Here is a 20,085-nt window from a genome sequence, read left to right as displayed (position 1 = left end):
TCTAAAAATCACAAGGCTATAGCCTTGTGAATTTATCAAATTTTGCTCTAAAATGCACAAGGCTATAGCCTTGTGAATTTATCAAATCGCGCTCTAAAATGCACAAGGCTATAGCCTTGTGAATTTTTTAACTTTTGCTCTAAAATGCACAAGGCTATAGCCTGGTGAATTTATCAAATTTTGCTCTAAAAATCACAAGGCTATAGCCTTGTGAATTTTTTAACTTTTGTTCTAAAACGCACAAGGCTATAGCCTTGTGAATTTATCAAATTTTGCTCTAAAACACACAAGGCTATAGCCTTGTGCATTTATCAAATTTTGCTCTAAAAATCACAAGGCCTTTTGAATTTATCAAATTCCGCCCTAAAAATCACAAGGCTATATATAGCCTTGTGATTTTATCAAATTTCGCTCTAAAATGCACAAGGCTATAGCCTTGTGAATTTATCAAATTTCGCTCTAAAATGCACAAGGCTATAGCCTTGTGAATTTATCAAATTTCGCTCTAAAATGCACAAGGCTATAGCCTTGTGAATTTATCAAATTTCGCTCTAAAATGCACAAGGCCTTGTGAATTTATCAAATTTTGCTCTAAAAATCACAAGGCCTTTTGAATTTATCAAATTTTGCTCTGAAATTCACAAGGCTATAGGCTTGTGAATTATCAAATTTCGCTCTAAAATGCATAAGGCTATATGTATATAGCCTTGTGAATTTATTAAATTTCGCTCTAAAATGCATAAGTGAAATGCCTTGTGAATTTATCAAATTCTTCTCTAAAATTCACAAGGCTATAGCCTGGTGAATTTATCAAATTTTGCTCTAAAATTAGCCTTGTGAATTTATCAAATTTTGCTCTTAAAATCACAAGGCTAGCCTTGTGAATTTATCAAATTTCGCTCTAAAAATGCACATTTAAGAGTCAAATTTTAAAAATACATCAAATTTTGCTCTAAAATTCACAAGGCCTATTGAATTTATCAAATTTTGCTCTAAAATCCACAAGGCTGAATTCATCAAATTTCGCTCTAAAATGCACAAGCCTTGTGAATTTATCAAATTTCGCTCTAAAATTCACAAGGCTATAGGCTTGTGAATTTATCAAATTTTGCTCTAAATTTCACAACGCTATGTGAATTTATCAAATTTCGCTCTAAAATGCACAAGGCTAGCCTTGTGAATTTATCAACATTTGCTCTAAAATTCACAAGGCTATAGCCTTGTGAACTTATCAAATTGTGCTTATCAAATTTTGCTCTAAAATGCACACGGCTATAGCCTTGTGAATTTATCAAATTTTGCTCTTAAATGCACAAGGCTTAGCCTAACATTTTCAAACTGCATTCAACATTTTAGAGTCAAATTTAAAAAATACACAAGGCTAATTTTGAAGTAAAATTTGATAAACCAACTCCAGGTTTCAACACAACAAGTGCATCACTGAAATCAGAATCACTCTGAAACAAACAATTTAGGAGATTTATGTTGTTATTTATTTTTAAGACTTCTCATCCAGTGCAGACATGTGAAAGACTTAATTAGTATATGTACACATATTTACATAATAAATACACAATAGTCAGTCAGGTTCATGTTATAAAAAAGGCCACTCTTTTAAAAAAAACCACTTTGCATTCAATCATCAAATAGCAAACAATTTGAAATCTCAAAAAAAAATAACATTAATACATCATATTTACAAAATACATTTTACAATTAGCAATAAACAAAGGCATTTACACTGTTTGTTTGCAGTGTAGACTTCCATGTTGGTACGGCCATGTACTGGATGGTTTACATTCACGGGAGTTTACTGGATGTCGGGAGTTTCTCAGAATCTTCTTGGGCCTTTAAATTTTCTCCGAGTTTGTTAAAGACACTGGCCACTATTGGTAATTGTCAAAGACAAGTCTTCTCACTTGGTGTATCTCAACATTATGCATAAAATAACAAACCTGTGAAAATTTGGGCTTGATTGGTCGTCGAAGTTGCAAGAACACTATGAAAGAAAAAAACACCTTGTCACACGAAGTTGTGTGCTTTCAGATGCTTGATTTCAAGACCTCAAATTCTAAATCTGAGGTCTCGAAATCAAATTCGTGGAAAATTACTTCTTTCTCGAAAACTACGTCACTTCAGAGGGAGCCGTTTCTCACAATGTTTTATCCTATCAACCTCTCCCCATTACTCATTACCAAGTGAAGTTTTAAGCTGATAATTATTTTGAGTAATTACCAATAGTGTCCACTGCCTTTTATCTCCTGAATTGTAAAATCTTGGCGATTGAGTGTCTGGGATTTGTTTATTTTAGCAGCGGGTACAAAAACAATTTAAGAAAAAAATTGATTCGCATCGGGGATAAGAAATAATATTTGTGGGTTTTACCCTTAAATCGATGTATGTTAAGCTCTGTATACTCAGGTGGGATTATAGCATTTGCACTGCCTCTAGCTACCGCGCAATCTCGGTGGTCCAGTGGTAATACTCTAAAATTGCAACGGTCGTGGGTTTGAACTCCACCCGAGTAATATGCATGAGGATTTTGTTTTCACAGAGCTCCAGGGAAAAGTACTGAGTATACAGTGCTTTTTGGGGTAAAACTAAATAACAAGCTGGATTTCATATATCACCTGTAAATTGGTGCATTTCACTGAGCTGTCTTAAGCAGTGACTCCAAGTACACTATCATCGTTCATCATGGCTGCCGTGGCTGCAGCATGGACCATACTAGCGGCCGTCCCATCAAGTTGATCGGTCAAGAAGTGACTTATAGTATCTATAGCATTGTCCATGTCACCCTGTAGAGTTTGGATACGATGGGCGTTCTCTGCGGACATCTCATCAAATCGCATCAACTCGTTCTTATTGAAGAGACCTCTGATGTGATAGTAACGCACTAAGGCGTGGTGGAGACGGAATTGTAGTCCACTAAGCTGTAATGACATGATTCATTCAGATTTTTTTATAAAAATAATAATAATAGCTTCTTATATAACGCTCATACCCATCACTAAGGTGCATTCAGAATTTTCCTGCAAGACATTTGGATCTACGTTTTGAAGTAAGAGACCTATTCTCTTATCTGTTTATAGCACCATGTAAATGTGCTGAGGTGCAACAAGCAAGGAACACCAGGGCGAACCCCTTTTTTTTTGCAAAACCCATGCAATCAGGTAGGGACTGAAAAACCCAATCCATATTCAAGGCTCTAGTCTGAAATGGGATTCGAACCATGATCCACCAAGGTGAAAGGCAGGGAAAGAAACAACTGAGGCAACACTTAAAATCAAGCTGCTAGCCTTTGTTGTTGTCTTTGTTAGTGTTGTACCTGTTTATGGTCTTTAAGGCTTGACTCCAGGCTTATCCGACCCTCTAGACCATCTAAGAACTTCTCCTTGACTTTAAGATGTTCCTGTTGTTTGAGTCGGTACTGGTGGGCAAGCGTCTTATTCTGTCTCAGACACTCCTTCAAATCAATCTGAGGAGAAGGATAAGGGATGAAGGTAAACTCGATTTAGTAAGGATATAAATTTACACAAATTTAAGTGTAAGCCAGAACAAAAACCTTGTGATAAATGTGATCAACATGTTGGTTACATGTAAGAAGTAGGGCATGGGAAAACAAAACAATTTTGTTTTTAAATTTTCCCAAATCAGGGATATGCTGTTGAAAAAAACAAACTTGTAAGCGCAAAAGCTTGCAAGCGCGAAAGCATGCGAGCGCCAAGACTGCCTACATAAATTTATCTTTGGTTTTTAAGCCCCTGGACAACCTGGGTGATCTATTTGGTTTTTATCTTCAGTTTTTTTAAATATTTAATCTTTATAATTATACTTTGAAAATTAATACTGGAAACAAGTAAACCTTGAAACCGTGAATATTTTTTTATAATATGCTTTTGTAGGTATAAAAAACATGGCTTTCCCGTTAAAATTAGATAAATCAGGGATGTTTTAGGCCAGAGGAATTAAGCAAGATGAAAATCTTGAGACTTACCTCTAGTTTCTCCAAGACCTCACTGCGTGCCTTCATATGCTCCAAGTGTTGACTACCTCCTTCTTGAATCCGCTGGGTGACTTCACTCAAGGAGTCTTTAAGACCATCTTGTTGCTTCTGACCGGAGTTCAGCTGTATTGTGATCTCCTCAAGATTCTCCCTGTAGCATTTAAAAAATAATTCTTAAATAATTTGAAAGTAATTGTCTTTTTCTGTTTTGGAAAAAAAAAAAAAAAAAAAAAAATAGTTGTATCCTCCTAAGGGACACGTTGCCTTGGATTTAGCGAGTTGGTCTATGATAGCATTTGAACCCATTATGAAATGCATTGGTAAGACAGATGTTTTAAAAGTAAAAAATAACAATCAAGTTCAACACAAATATGCCTCGAAACTGTGTGGTTTTCCTTTTACATAGTGAACTACCAGTGGCAGACAATAACATACCCCCATCACCAAATGGAAAAAACCAACCAACTATGTGGATAAAGGCATCTTGGGTAACTTTGACTTACGAGAGTTCAGCAATAGTCTCCTCTGTACTTGTGATGACTTTAAGCATGAAACCTTGAGACTTGGCCATATCTAGCAGCTTCCTATTGATCAGATCACTGCGGTATCCCATGTAATCAAGACGCTTTGTTAAGTCCAATATCTGCTTCTGTAAATAGATCATGACCAGGGTGGTGGTTAGTTTGTAAAGATTAGCAGAGCTCAAAAGTCACACTCGACCTCAGTCTCATATTTATTGATCTCATTTTAACTCTGGTTTTGTAAAAAAAATTGGTCCTGTAAACAGTTTGCGGTCTTGAGGAGTTTCCCCAATGAATTTACCTTGAGTTCTTCACACTTTGGTTTGATTTCATTTATAATTCCAATCAACGTTGACTCCGTTTCTTCATGTTTTGTTTTTAGGTCGGCTCTGGCTTCTTCTAGTTCTGCAATGGTCTGTTTGAAGAAAAACAACATGGACTTCATCATAGAATTGAACAGTGGATGAGATTTGTAAAATGTTAAAATTCCTGAAAAAAAAATACGATTTGCAGGTCGGGGTTACTCCTTATTGTAGACCTGGGGCCAATTTCACAAAAAGCTAAGATTGATCTTAGCTGCAAATAGATCGTAGTTGCTAAGTGATGTCACAATACAGTTCACTATAGTAATATTGAAAAATTTTCTTATAATGAATTTCACCGCTTTGTGAAATCCAGCCCCGGACCTCCCAGATGTTACAATAGACCGATCCATTAAGCTCCGCCCCATTGCGTATTGACCAATCACAACACAACGAAGGTCCGACAAATAAGGTCTGACCTGCGTGCGCGTATGCTTGGCGCGCGCGGCAGATTGTGCAGAAAGGCATTGGAGAGGCTCACGTGTTCTTGCTCACACGTGCGTCGTGGGCGGAGCCTAATGGATCGGTCTATTCATGAGGTTTACAGATTCTGAGCATCACTAGAAATTCAAAACTACAGGTTTGGATACAATGTAAAGTGTTTCTTTCTTATGTCGGTGACTGTTTTACATCTCTCAAGAAAATATGAGGGCTAAGGGAGATTTGAAAAACACCTGAAATCAGGGGGAAAAAATTAGCAATCACAAATTGAAGTGAGTTGGGTTTTGACTCTATAACTTTATTCTTAAAAGAGGCAAGGGGTAATCTCTCTCAGAAATTGGGCCCTGTTTTTGCTTGCAAATTGGCAAATATTTAATTAAAATAAAATGTTTTTGTTTGCATATTATTTTCCTATTTCGCCACGCCATAAGCACATATCGGCCCGATACACTTGCTTGTGTAAGGGGAGAGCCATGGAGTAGGTACATAGCTTACCTTCTGCCGTTCTGCATGTTTTTCCCTCAGCACCTTAACATCAGCCAGTATTCTGGATACAATCTGCTCAAGCTCAAACGCCTTCTTGGATACTTTAGCCTTCTTCTTCTTTGCCTCTATTTGTTGCTTAGCTAGGTCCGAGGTATCCGAGGCAATACGGGCCTGAAGGACTGTCCTGGAGTGAGTCTCTTCTTTGACTTGTTTCCTCAGACTGTCCGATGTACCCTAGGAGGAGAGGAACATTCATAATAATAATAACAATCATGATAATAATATTAATAATAACTAGTTTTACTTAAATACGCTTTACTTAGTGCCCTGGTCATTGGGCCAATAACATTCCTTGAATCTGTCTAGCTCCCTGAGGAGTACACAGCCAAGGGCTGCTGTGGTACTCCAAGGCGTTATCATACACAATATATAACATTTATAACCATGGGTCGAGAGAAGCAAAAATAGTGAAGTGTCTCGCTGAAGGACACACGTGTCATGACAGGGATTGGAGCCCACAATGCGATGTCTAAACCACCATGACTTGAATTTGATGCTCTAAACCACTCCGCCATGACGCCCTAATGAAGACGGTTTCAATCAATTGTAGAATATCATTGCAATGTGGGTATAAATTGTTTCCTTCAGACTATGGATTTAAAACAGCCAACTTTAAATCACACAGAAACTCAGACATCGGCTGTCTCCCTTTTTATTTTATTTTTTCAGTGCAAGTCTTCCCCAAACAAGGTTAAAAGTTACTCTTGGTATTAAGGGGCTACAAGAGCAAAACAAAGATGAAGGTAACTCCTAGGAGTTGAAGATAGGAATTGATAAGCCTCCCTTTTATCCATCAAAAAACACAGTAGATCAAAACTAAAATGACAATTAAAAACAAAAAACACCTAACAGTCTACTCGATCCGAGACCCTTTTTCAGTCTCCTACTGCCCCTTTAAATAAATTAGATCAGAGATTTAGTTCAGTCAAGCAGACTGACAAGAAAGCCATCTTCAATGCCACTTAGCGAACAACAACAAAACAGCAAATGTTTTCTATGTCATCTGAGCAAGGCCAGGTTTTTTTCTCGGTTGGGTGGAGGGGGGGGGGGGGGGATAATTGTGCTAGGAAACACAATAAGTGATGAACTTGGCACAAACAACAGGACAACCAAGGACAAACAATACTTAGAAATGTGACGTTACACCCCTACTGCTAGATAATCCTCCTTCAAGGACCCACACTGCAAACGTCTTGACTGTTTCCGCAACAAAAGAAAGACAGACGTCAGCGTTTAATGAAGAGAGACAACGGCTAAACCTTGATCATGTTGATCATTCCAAGGATGTACCCAGGTGAGTGGGATCGGTACTGCAGGGTAAAAACTTACAAACTTAAGGAGCCTCGATTGGTCACATGAAATCAAGGAGAGTTTCTCAAGATGTTTGGAAAGGATAATCATCATTAAATAAGAGGTAAGAATGGAGGCTTCCTAAGTATCTAGTTAACCTTCAAACTGGATAATGGACAATTCTTGAGTAATGGATAACGTGTTTCTTTGGAGTAATTTGCTATTTTAAAGGGAACTTGGTTGGACTCTGATAGTTAACCACAACACCATCTGTACATCACCGATGGGTATTCATTTAGTATTTATTTTTGTTTTTTTATTCCCATTAATTTTGTTCTGGTTGTGAAGCCAAAGACTCTCAGAAAAGCAAAACTTAATCACTGTACTAGGCAAGAACCAAATGGATAGAAGACAAGGAAGAAAATTTTAGTTATAGATGTTGGAGGAAAACCCAAGATAAATATTCCAGGGAAAACCCACGCAGTCAGGTAGGAAAATTGTTGCTTGTCATTTATTTTAGAAAGCACCGGAAGGTGTGCATGAACATTTTTATGTGCCTACGCTTAGCAGCGATATAAAATGGAAATTGCACAGTAAGCACAAAATTGGTCATAAAGCAGCTTTATGAAATTGGGCCCTGTTTGAAACAGCTTATCAATTCTATTTTCTTATTATTTAACTACATACAAAAATGCGTAATTCCTACTGGTATTAGCATACCCTTGAACATTGTTTGTAGTTTGCACCAACATGCCTCATTTATCCAAAGAATGTTAACCTGACATGAATTACTTTTAATTCACTCTGCAAAAAAACAGCCCTAGGGTAGGTCAAACTTATCTTGGATAACATTTTGTTTGTGTGTTACTCCAAGGTGATTTTAAAGTGCTGTAAACAACCAAGGGGTTAAATAAGCTAAGAATTTATATCCGAGAGGTGTTTAGGCTAGAGGTGATGAGGAAGTATTATGTGAAACGTGCCTCTTTGAAGGACTGTTAGAAAGTTAAATCTACATTTGGTTTCTATAAAAACACAGGACCCTCGGGAAAGGCATGTTCTCTGGTGGGGAGATAGATAGGAAGTTAATTTGCTGACAGAAACTTTTCTTCATGGCTCTTGAAAGATGTTTGAGGCTAAAGCAAAATGAGGGGGAGGGGGTGGCTACATACACAATAGATAGGGGGGGGGAAGGCAGCCCCACTTTTATGTATACCACAGGATACAAATTCACACCAACATGCTGAACTGTCGAAATGCACATTAGAGTTCCATGGAAAGTGGCATGATATTGAGCAGAGGTTATACTAGACTTTATTGCAGTTTGTAAAAATGTCGATTTATCAAATTAATTTGAAAGAAAAATGCAGAAAAACCCAGTTCCAAACTATGTTACAACTTAAGTCCTGTCCTGAGTCATTTTGTTTTGCATATTGGCTGCAACTTATGCATATAGGCCTACACTTACAGAAGATCAACCCAATACGCTAGAGGCTTATCATGAGGAAAACTCAGTCTACAAAATTAAGTCCAGGTTGACTAAAATGCTGGTATGATATTTAGTCCTTTGAAAAAAGTAGAAATGTTTTATCAAGTAGTAGGGCTGACCTACTTATAGTCATAATATAGGCATAGGCTTGAATGAACTTTTTAGGCCTAAGTAATCACAATTTTTCTGGTACTCCTGGGGCACAAAAATCAGAAAATTAGACTAAAATAGGAAGAATACCATGCCCGAAAATGATAACCTTGTAACACAATAGACCTTTATCACACTGTCACCGTCTTGGCCATGTTCCCTGTTTCCAATAACAGTAATGAATGCTAACATTCATTGCGCATCATGGCACCATACTATTATTTCGTCCAGGTTCAGTTTGGTTACAATGAGTTGGAATGAAGTAAAATTAAGATGGCCACATCGTGATAAAGGTCTCTAAGACGTAAGGTTTCTTACCTGCAAAGTGTCTTCCATCATCTGAGCTTTATCTTCCTCTCCAATCAGTTTATTACGTACTGCCGTGTTGATCACCTTAATCTTTTCAAATTCCTCATCAACCACACCAAGCTGGGTATCTACCTTAATCATCTCACGCTTTATACGTTCAACGTTTTTACCATCGGCCACTTTCTGTCTGGAACTGATGATACAAAAAGGACAGAGAAGATTGAGTAAGGGAATAAAAGTGTAGTGACGAGTTCTTAAACGGCTGTTTAAAACCAGAAGACAATCTGCCTCTTGTTTCCTTTGCGATTTGGCGAGGTTTGCAAACTCTCAAAGTCTTCTGCGAAACTGACTTGTGTGCAACGGCTGGTGTGAATCGCGTGTACACACACATTACACAATGTTACTAATAGCTATGAAATGCGGATATGAGCGCTATATAAGACGCCACTATTATTATTATTATTAATATTTTTTAAAGAAACTCATTGTCTTAATGATGACAAAAGTGATAAAGCTTAATTCATCTTACCAATCTTTAAGATTTTGCTCCGTATCTTCAATCTCCATGGACATTTGTCGACATCGTTGTTGTCTTCCTCGAAGCTCGGCAAGTTTCCTCTTGGATTCACTCTCAAGGTCATCAACTTCTTTGTTTTGTTGATTTCTCTGTAACAATTTAATAATAATAATAATTTAAAGAAAAGTAAAAAAAAAAAAAAAAAACTAATGGTTATCCAGGCTTGCATTGCCTTCCATGCATGCTTCAAACTGTTATTTGGAAAACAAAACAAAAACATCTACACCATCAAGCCTAACCATCTCTTTCTAAAGATTCTAAAACCACTTGATTAGATAACGTTTAAAAACAAATCCCAGAAACAATCTTAATGATTTTAATATTTTGCTGAGAATTTTTTTAGGATGAAAGCGTAAAGAATCTTTCTGTGTTTGATGTTCATGTTTGGTTTGCTGGTCTGTGACAAGTTTATTTAATTACAAAAACAATTATTAAAAATAATTTTTTTTTTTATATTTAATGAAAATGCTCAAATAAAGAAACCAAAACTTTTTGGAAAACAAAATCTGTGTTGTTTTCATAAAGAGAACGCGGAGTGACAAAAAGTGTCAAATGAATGACAAACATTGTGTTTAGTGTTTAGACTTTAGGTTGTGCAATTTTAAATTAATCTGTGCGATTAGAGTAAAGGAATTGTATTTACGCTTCTTTCTATCTGGCTTGTTAACTGGAAGTTATGGTCCGCCAGTTTGCGATGATGGAACTCTGATTCAATTATCTTTTCTTGAATGACTTTCACTTTCTTAGATTGAATCTTTTCCGCTACTTTGGCGTTCTCGCACTTAGTCACTGCAATAAAACACAATAATGACTTAATAATAAGAAAGGTTTCTACAATGATTATACAGATGGGTGTTTTACCCATACGGTAGTCAAGTCTTTTTTTGAGAAGGGCCATTATTACCAAAAGATTAAACACCAATGAAGGAGTATTCAATTTACTTTGGGAAAAAAGTAAAAGCCCGAGCCAACATGGCTCATCAGGCCATTATTTATATCCAGTTTCATTGGCATTGAACGCATGAGAGTATTACTATGCCCCCTGGACAGGATGCCAGTCCATCGCAGGTCTAGTACTTTCCCGAATTCTGGGGAAAAAAACACAGGCATATAACTCTGCTGGGATTCGAGCCCACAATCTATGCAATTCTAGAGCAGTGTCATACCAACTAGACCACCGAGATTGCCTGGTAGCTAGAGGCAGTTCACATCCTATATTTTACTAGCGGTCACCGCAACTACATGTAGTTGTCTAGGGAAACCAAAGACCACATCTGGCGGCTACAGCTACGGCAATGACTGTTGCTAAGGATAGCCTTTACTTCCATGCATAATGACACAGCGATGTAGCCATAGTCAAAGCGTTAGCCACCAAATCAGATAAAGCTTAAGATACTTACAAAGTACAATCTTCTCTTCGGCATTCTCTCGTAGTTTCACTCTAAGACTATTGCATTGATGAGAATACGACATATGAAGAGCTTTTGTCTCATCCAGCTCCGTACTGTTGATACAAAGAGAAATAACATCAGCATTCGCTCAATTGACCGCTTGCACTGGTAACCATCACTGATGAAACCTTGCGTGCGAGAGAGTTGTGCGCAGCAAACATACATATAAGCCTTCACGTTGCCACTGTTTGTTGGTGGTCAATGTCATGTGCAATCCATCTATATCAAGTAATGACCACTTATGCAACGCACAGCTGCACTTACACAAGTCTAAAATGTCCCCCAAAATGTCCCCCATTTTGTACGCAAAGAAATTCACATTCCAAATGATGGAAATTATAGACGTGCATTTGACAGATGTGCGTTTGCATTTGCAAGGGTCAACAGAAATCAATATTGTTCAATGAATTCCTTGACTAGAGCACAAACAGCGCCCCCAATGCCGCCAACCGAGGCGCTTGATTGGCTGAGAGTAGTGTTTGTCACAAACACGGTTTTACAAACAGGGTTGCATAATTCCATTATTATGGTATGGTGGTACAAGGGATCGACATTGTTGCATCAAGAAATCATGAAAAAAAAGCTGGGTTTCATTGATGCAATAGCACTCTTGGGTTTTGGGTTAGGCTCCATCGTATATCAAGAAAACGTGTGATTTTATTGCGGGGCTTCAATCAGCACTGATCACATGCCCAAGCCAGAAAAATAAGTTCTCCTACATGTTTTAAAAAATAGTTTGGGTAGAGAGGATGTCATGGAGTAGTTTCTGTCTGAATTATTTTGTAATAAGTGCCAACTATTTCTACTTAGGACCGAACATAGCTCCACTAGTACCTGATTTCTCGTAGTGCGTCTCGAACAGCTTCAAGTTCTCGTTTAATGTGAGCGCGCTCCATGTCTGCCTTCCCATGAGCCTCGGCAGACTTATCTTCGGTTCTCTTCAGCTTCTCGTAAGTTTGGTTCAGCATCTCAGTTGTCTGTGGTGTCATTAGTAATAATAGTGGGAGGGGTGTAAATAAAAAAGTTTAACTAATCTGAAAGAGCAATTGACTCTGTTATTGTAAAGGAGTGTGTAGACTGAAAAAGTTTAGTTAAATTAATCGTAAAGAGCAATAGGATAAACCAATACATTGACTCTGTTATTGTAAAGGAGTGTGTAGACTGAAAAAGTATAGTTAAATTAATCGTAAAGAGCAATAGGATAAACCAATACATTGACTCTGTTATTGTAAAGGAGTGTGTAGACTCAAAAAGTATAGTGCATAAACTGTTTTGAGGCTTTGCATGGTGAGATTGAACATTTGAATTCATACAAAACTTCTCTTTACAAAAACATTGTATTTCACAACCAATTTGCTTTGTCATGACACTTCCACAATGGACCCTTCCCATGAAATATGCTAATCACATTCACGCATGCGTACAGACCCTGTTGGTTGGCAAACACCATAGAGTTGTGCACTGAGCAGACGCGCAATCGTGTCTGCGTCACGCACCCATTAGCCGTGTACAAAACAGCGCGATGTTCTCTCATTTTGCCAACCAAAACTTGAGTGCGCACGCGCTGTGTGCAATTTACATATTTCATGGGAAGGGTCTATTAGAAGGATAGTACTGACCTGAACCTGGGCTTCATCAATCCTCTTCATGGCGTCTCTCTCAAGCTCTAATTTCTCCTCAACCAAAGGACTGAACAAAGAATAGAATTAAACATCGTGAGGAAACAAAGGACTAAACAAAGGATAGAATTAAAGGAACACGTTGCCTTGGATCGGTCGAGTTGGTCTTTGAAAATCGTTCTGTAACCGTTTGTTGTAAAATGTATATGGTTAGAAAGATATTGTAAAAGTAGAATACAATGATCTACATAAATATGACTCGAAATTGCGTGGTTTTCTTTTTACTCTATCGACTAACACGGTCGGCCATTTATGGGAGTCAAAATTTTGACTCCCATTAATGGCCAACCGTGATAGTTCGCGACGTAAAAGGAAAACCCTGCGAGTGATACTTGTGTGGATCATTATATTCTACTTTTGAAACATCTTTCTAACCATATGCATTTCATAACAAACGGTTTTAAACGCTTTTAATAGACCAACTCGTCCGATCCAAGGCAACGTGTTCCTTTAAACATCGTGAGGAAAGATTATTCCATTTCATATGTTGCCAATAGACCTTATGCACTGACGTCATCCAGACGCCATTTTAGAGGTAAAACGATGATAGAACAATCAAAATGCACAGATTTGTACACGCGCCACAGGGCCCAATTTCATAGCGCTGCTAAGCACAAAAATTTGCTCAGCATAAAATTTCTTCCTTGATGAAAACAGGATTACCAACCGAATTTCCACGTGATTTTCAGGATAAGCAAACAACAGCTGAATACCAGTAACAAGCAGTATGCAACAAATGGAAATTCGGTTGGTAATCCTGTTTTTATCAAAGAAGAAATTTCATGCTTAGCAAATTTGTCTGCTTAGCAGCTCTATGAAATTGGGCCCTGGTTTGGCCAATGAACGGCTGCTTTTTGACCTCTAGGTGAGGGCATCCTTCTTATACAACATCATATGCATAAGGTCTATTCGGAGAAAATGGCAACTGTTCGAAGCATTTGCCTGCACAATGACACCCCTACTGTAGCTGACAGCATAAAATCACTGGTGAGTTAATTACTAATTAAATTTTCAATCAAACATTTTGTTTTCTGTAAACCAATGCAAACAAATAGGGACAAATTGTACTTGTCCGTAGACTTCATATAACCTGTTCAGCTGAGTGAATACTTTTATATCATTGTGGGCTAATACCATCTTTTCGTGAACCTATGGGCGTAATGCACAGAACGAAAGTCAGCTGTCCCAAGATGGTGTGAACGCTGGGGGAAATTGGCGTTCGAGTAGCTCCTGTCAGGGGCTCACTTGGATGAGCACACTGGGGTCGACCTGAGAAACGCACCCAAAATGAAAACTTATGCTTAGCAGAAATGAGCAGGATACCAGTCACAAATTGTACATGTGGCATGGTAATTCGGTTGGTAACCCTGTTCTCTTAAGCATAATTATGTTGTGCTTAGCTACTTTTTGTGTGTTATGAAATTGGGCCCTGGTCTTCTTCCTACTCATACAAGCAATGTGTAGAATAACTGTAGATTCAAACTACCAACCAGTGTTTCTGTACGAAGGCGATGTCTTCCATAAGTCTGGCATTCATGACCTCAGCAGTCTCCACCTGAGTCTGGACTCTCGCCTTCTGACGTGAACGATACGCACAGTGCCACTTCAACTCGGCAATATCTGTTGCACATGCCTCATGCTCTGTAGAGAAACAAACATGCTCAAACTTTAGAGATATATTTGAGAAAAATTTCAAAAATCTTGTATTTGGGCTGGTACTCTAGCTTTACATCCCAAAGCAATAATGGTTCAATGTCTTCCTCAAGGACCCAACTGCCACAACCGGGACAAAAACCAACACTCTTGCTCAAAGGAACTTGTTGCCTTGGATCGGTCGAGTTGGTCTTTGAAAAGCGTTTGTTATAAAATGCATATGATTAGAGAGATATTTCAAAAGTAGAATATAATGATCCACACAAGTATCACTCGAAATTGCGTGGTTTTCCTTTTACCTCATCGACTATCACGGTCAGCCATTTATATGGCCGACCATGTTAGTTCACAAAGTAAAAGGAGAACCACGCAATTTCGAGGCAAATTTGTGTGGATCATTGTATTCTACTTTGTAAATATCTTTCTAACCATATGCATTTTATAACAAACAGCTTCAAACGCTTTTCAAAGACCAACTCGACCGATCCAAGGCAACGTGTTCTTTTAACAGAAACACAAAGTGCATTTAACCACATGATCACAACACGCCACTTAAATGAATCAAGCTGGACTATGCAATTTCTATATCATATACTGAATCTGTCTTAAAGGAATCTTACCTTTCTGAACTTCTCTTGGGAGTTCGTACATTCTCCTTGCCGCAAGTTTATCTATCTTAGCTTGAAGCCATTTAACCCTCTTACATTCCTTGTCGTAAAGTGATTGTGCATCATAACGATCCGTCTCCAGTCTTCCGAGGAGGATCATGACTTCATCAATGATCTCCTCAGCTCCAAGATGAGGAATTTCATCTTCGATATCTCTCGCTGCAATATCAGCCAGAAAGGATTTTTCAGCAGCTGCGTAAAAAACAACAAAGTAATAATAATAATAAGACTTGCAAGCGCTGGCATCTAGAAAACTGTTTAGTGCAATGAGACCTTGGAAGAATAAAGGAAACGCCTGATTGAAAAGATCATTTTTAAGATGTGATGGAAAAGAAACTTCTATCCCCTTAAGCTGTCATCCTGGCAGATGGAACCGCAAGCAAGTGGGTATACTTGAGCATAACTAACGCACCAGATTGTATAGTGATACAAAATAAATTTATAATTACTAGAACAAATTTGGCGTTAAAAGAAAGGTACCTTTGGGCATGACTGCACCCATTCCCTGTACAGAAAGCTGTTGAGTTCTAGTGCTAGCAGCTGTCGTTGGCTTTGAACTACGAGGAGAACGTATAGTTGAGGAGTGTTCATTTAGGCTACTGCTTACGTCATCTGGTCTTCCAGACAGTGCAGAGTCCGAGACAAACCTCAGATGCTTGCGTCCTGAAGAATGGAAGTTCAAAACATAAACATTTCATTAAAAACAATATTGCTCGACAGGAAAATCAAGTTCATTAATATAGACATAAAAGGTTGTTAAAAGAGGTATGAAGGAGATGTACACAACGAGGAAAGTCACTTTTTGTTTTTAAAATTATTCATTTTGAGGTGAACATTGTGAACCTGTGTCCTCTGGTTTCCCTATCTTTGTCAATATCGTTATTCAGGGTGCCAGTAAGAAACCATTCAACTAGATACTGCCGTGTAGCCAGGGATCATACCCAAGTTTTTTTCTGTGATGTACCAAGTTTCCCTTGTGGCTTATTACTAAAAAAATAATAAAAAAGTAATTGAAAGAAAGTGTTCACAATTGAAAAAAATGTTTACTTAAAATCATCATGTCAGCACAAAAACTAACACGCTAGTTTTTAATTGTCAAAATATTGTGTCTTGCTTTAAGTGGTCTGAATGCACAAAAAACAAATGTGCCAAGATACAACGCTTTTGCACAGAACATTTTCATACAAGATAACAAAATATTTGCAAAGAACGAGATACACAATTTTGTTCAAAAACGAGATACAACAACTTTGCGCTGACGCAACGACATGTGGGTTTGAGGAGTTAAAAGTGGCTGATGGTATATTGTTCAAATGAAATTTGCTGTCCAATACTTGAAAAATATCGGACTCAACATGATGGTATTTTTTCAAATGAGTTTTCTAAAGACTCACCTGGAGAACCTTCTGTCAGCCTGCTTGTTGCATCTTCAATTATACTCGATGATCTTGAGCTGACTACACTAGCTGCTACCGTTGACGAACGCCTGCTGTATATCTCAAGTTCAACTTCTCGACTCCACATCTCAATGCGATCTTGAAGCTTGTGGAGATGCTCAATAGCCTTGTCTATACTGGTGGAGGCGGGCTTGCGGAAGAACAGGGCACGACGTCTGAAGATCTTGTCATGAATGCGTGGCCATCCTTCAGGAATGGAGTAGGGTTTGCCTAGGGTGTCGAAAATTGGTTATGTAAGTAGGATAAGGTTCGGAAAATGAATCTGAATTATGTAATAATAGTAATAAAACTAAAAGTGGCTTTTTACATAGCGTGCATATCCATCAACATTGATGCTCAAGGCGCTTTAACATAAATAGTATTTTGAGACCTACTCCTTGTCATAGCACCATGCACAAAATGCTAAATTTGGTATTATTAGTTAAAAGAAAAAAAATGATAAATAAAAATTCTCTCTTATTCGTTTATTTTGGGTGGGGGTTAAAACAAAAATGGATTTCGCATAAAAACGGAGAAGAAAAATCCCTGCACTGACCCAATTCACCTGACGTCATCATCAGAACAATTTTGGATGCGCCATACTGGTGGGCAATGCCACTGTGCATTATTCAGTGAAGGGCACATTTTAGGCGCCGCGGTTACACGTAAACCTATTGCCCACCAACATGGTGAGCGTGGCACAGTTGCAGCGTGTGACGTGCATGCAAGGGGTCAATACCTTCATTTCTTGCTTCTTGTACTCCCTCTGCATCAGGTGATGCTCTCTCTTCATCGATGCCTGAGTCATCGGCAGTCTGATCCTGAGCTAGAGACCGTTGCCGCCTGCTGCGTTCCCCCCTCCTCCCTGGTATGGATAAGAAACACAAAACATAATCACAATCAGTATAGATACCACAGAGATGAGACAGGCTGCTGGGAAAAAAAAACTGAACTGAAAAAAAAAAATGAAAAGCGCAAAGCGAGCAAAAGCTCGCAAGAGCGAAGCCTGCAAAAAAACCATTTATCTTTATCTGGGGCATTCTGTATGGTACCCAAGGTTTGCTCGTCTTGAGGTTGCTATAGAAAAGCTTGCCCCAAACCATTTCTGACATAGCAACTTTCTCTATAGTCTGAGGAGTTCAAATGTAAGCGGTACATTGTGACTAAGCAAGTCATTGTGTTGTACCTGACATTATTCAAATCAAACTCGCAAATAATAAAAATACAAAAGCATTTGTACGCACTCTTTTTCTGTTTCAAAGGCCCTGGTCAAGATCAAGATCAAGAAGAAAAGAACAAACTGTTACCTTTCAATGATGACTGAATATAATCACTTGGCACCGGTGAATAATTGATACCAGTTACATCTGTAGTGGCGCTGAGTTTGGAGCCTGTCCTTGGTTGAGTGATGAACGCTTTGCTCTTTTTCTGTTCTTGTGCCGCTTTAGATCCTGCATCAATTCTTACTTGGACTGGAGCTGATGCGGAGACATCGCTCATTGCACTCCCTGACGATGCCATCTTAGTTTCTGCTGTCTTATTTCGTCTTGCAACTCGCTAAGATGCTTCCTGCAACAGTTTGTCAAAACATACACAAAATAAAATTTGAAACAAACAATTGAAGGTGAAATTCCTGGGGAAGCCTTCTGTATTTTATTTTTTTGTCTTGAATAATAAGAATACGGTACCTTTATTATATTTAAACAAACAAAAAAGTTTTATTTTTTTATTTGTCTCCCAAGTGTTTTTTTAAAGACACTGGACACTATTGGTAATTGTCAAAGTCCAGACCAGCATAAAATAACAAACCTGTGAAAATTTGAGCTCAATTGGTCGTCGAAGTGGCGAGATATTAATGAAAGAAAATATTGCCTTGTTGCACAAGTTGTGTGCTTTCACATGCTTGATTTGGAGACCTCAACTTCTAAATCTGAGGTCTCAAAATCAAATTCGTGGAAAATTACTTCCTTCTCGAAAAATAAGTCACTTCAGAGGAAGCCGTTTCTCACAATGTTTTATACTAATTACTATCAACCTCTCCCCATTACTCGTAACCAAGTAAGATTTTATGCTAATAATTATTTTGAGTAATTACCAATAGTGTCCACTGCCTTTAAAGAGAGTTAAAAGCAGAAATTAATAAGTGGTCTGATTCTCCTTTCTGTGATGAAAAACTAACATTGATTATGAATGTTGGCGTAGGACCAAACAAACAACATTGGTAACATTCACGCTTAAATTTGGAACTGGTACGTACCAAAAATAGTCACTGCGCATGTTCAGTGCTGGCCGTTCCATCTTTATACAACATTGTTTTGATTATTAAAGGAACACGTTGCCTTGGATCGGTCGAGTTGGTCTTTGAAAAGCGTTTTGTGACCGTTTGTTATAAAATGCATATGGTTAGAAAGATGATGTAAAAGTAGAATACAATAATCTACACAAATATGCCTCAAAATTGCGTGGTTTTCTTTTTACCTCGTACAATAACACGGTCGGCCATTTATGGGAGTCAAAATTTTGACTCCCATAAATGCCCGACCGTGAGAGTTCGCGACGTACAAAGAAAACCGTGCAATTTTGTGTGATACTTGTGTGGATCATTATATTTTACTTTTAAAACATCTTTCTAACCATATACATTTTATAGACCAACTCGTCCGATCCAAGGCAACGTGTTCCTTTAATATTTATACTAATACCACTATACTATTATTATTAGGCCTATTATTTACTTTAAACATTTTTTTAATTAAAAGGTGCCGGTTGGCAAAATATGCTAGCACTCCCCTTTTGAATTGAAGTTAAAGTTAAACAATTTAACTTTTTAAAAGTAAAAAGTAGAAAGCTGGAACTGGCAACACCTCAGAAATACCAATTTATTTTAAAAATCATCGTAAACCGAAGACAATTTTGACCATATCCTGCCACCAATTTTGTCATTCATCTAACTAGTACATTCAAAATGTCAAATGAGATGGATGGGGATGATAATTGATAATGATAATTGAAGATGCCGCCCTTTTTGTGTTGTAAAACTTAGTGAATAACAACTTAGTGGTGGCAGGATACAGACATTTTTCGAAAACCTGTTTCTAGAATCTAGGTGTATGAAGGTCAAGAAGCAGAGAGAGCCTAGCATAAATACAGACACTCAAAAATGGACCACGGACGACCAGTAAACATAAAGGATTTGTTTGTTGTCATAAAAAATGTTTTACAACCCATCATTTTAATTCATAAGTTTTATTTCCTTCCTCCACCCATGAAGCAAAACATTCGTCAAAACTTAATTATAAACTTTCCTGAATCCCCCACTATTGGTGTACTAGAACTATAAGCCGATAAGAACACTTACGAAGCTTGTTTAACGTCCCAAACTCTTGCGTACCGTGTGACATTTTAACATTTCTTATAGTCATTTGCAGAGCAGAAGATTGTGTAGGTCGCCATAATCCGCTTCTTGTTTCCAGGTGACGGAAAATCCCGACAATTGCCGAAACAGCAGTC

At 37.9% G+C, this 20,085-nt stretch overlaps 1 protein-coding gene across 1 annotated transcript; it reads right to left on the bottom strand.

Annotated features, from left to right (window-relative positions):
- Positions 1 to 1,618: 1,618 nt before the first annotated feature.
- LOC139952510 (coiled-coil domain-containing protein 178-like) lies at positions 1,619 to 20,057 on the bottom strand. Its single transcript, XM_071951659.1, has 19 exons — positions 19,934 to 20,057; positions 17,883 to 18,144; positions 17,315 to 17,440; positions 16,534 to 16,806; positions 15,620 to 15,802; positions 15,092 to 15,331; positions 14,309 to 14,459; positions 12,759 to 12,828; positions 11,974 to 12,116; positions 11,089 to 11,192; positions 10,332 to 10,477; positions 9,641 to 9,777; positions 9,121 to 9,304; positions 5,826 to 6,050; positions 4,829 to 4,942; positions 4,510 to 4,655; positions 3,998 to 4,157; positions 3,329 to 3,478; positions 1,619 to 2,933 (listed from the first exon to the last, which is right to left on the bottom strand). The coding sequence occupies exons 2-19, from the start codon at positions 18,094 to 18,096 to the stop codon at positions 2,661 to 2,663; spliced, it is 3,039 nt and encodes a 1,012-aa protein (XP_071807760.1). The 5' UTR covers positions 18,097 to 18,144; positions 19,934 to 20,057; the 3' UTR covers positions 1,619 to 2,660.
- Positions 20,058 to 20,085: the final 28 nt, after the last annotated feature.

The sequence above is a fragment of the Asterias amurensis genome, chromosome 20 (genome assembly GCF_032118995.1).
Source record: "Asterias amurensis chromosome 20, ASM3211899v1".
NCBI classification, from domain to species: Eukaryota; Metazoa; Echinodermata; class Asteroidea; order Forcipulatida; family Asteriidae; genus Asterias; species Asterias amurensis.
Note: the sequence above shows the minus strand (reverse complement) of the source record. Positions and strands in the feature narration are given on the sequence as shown.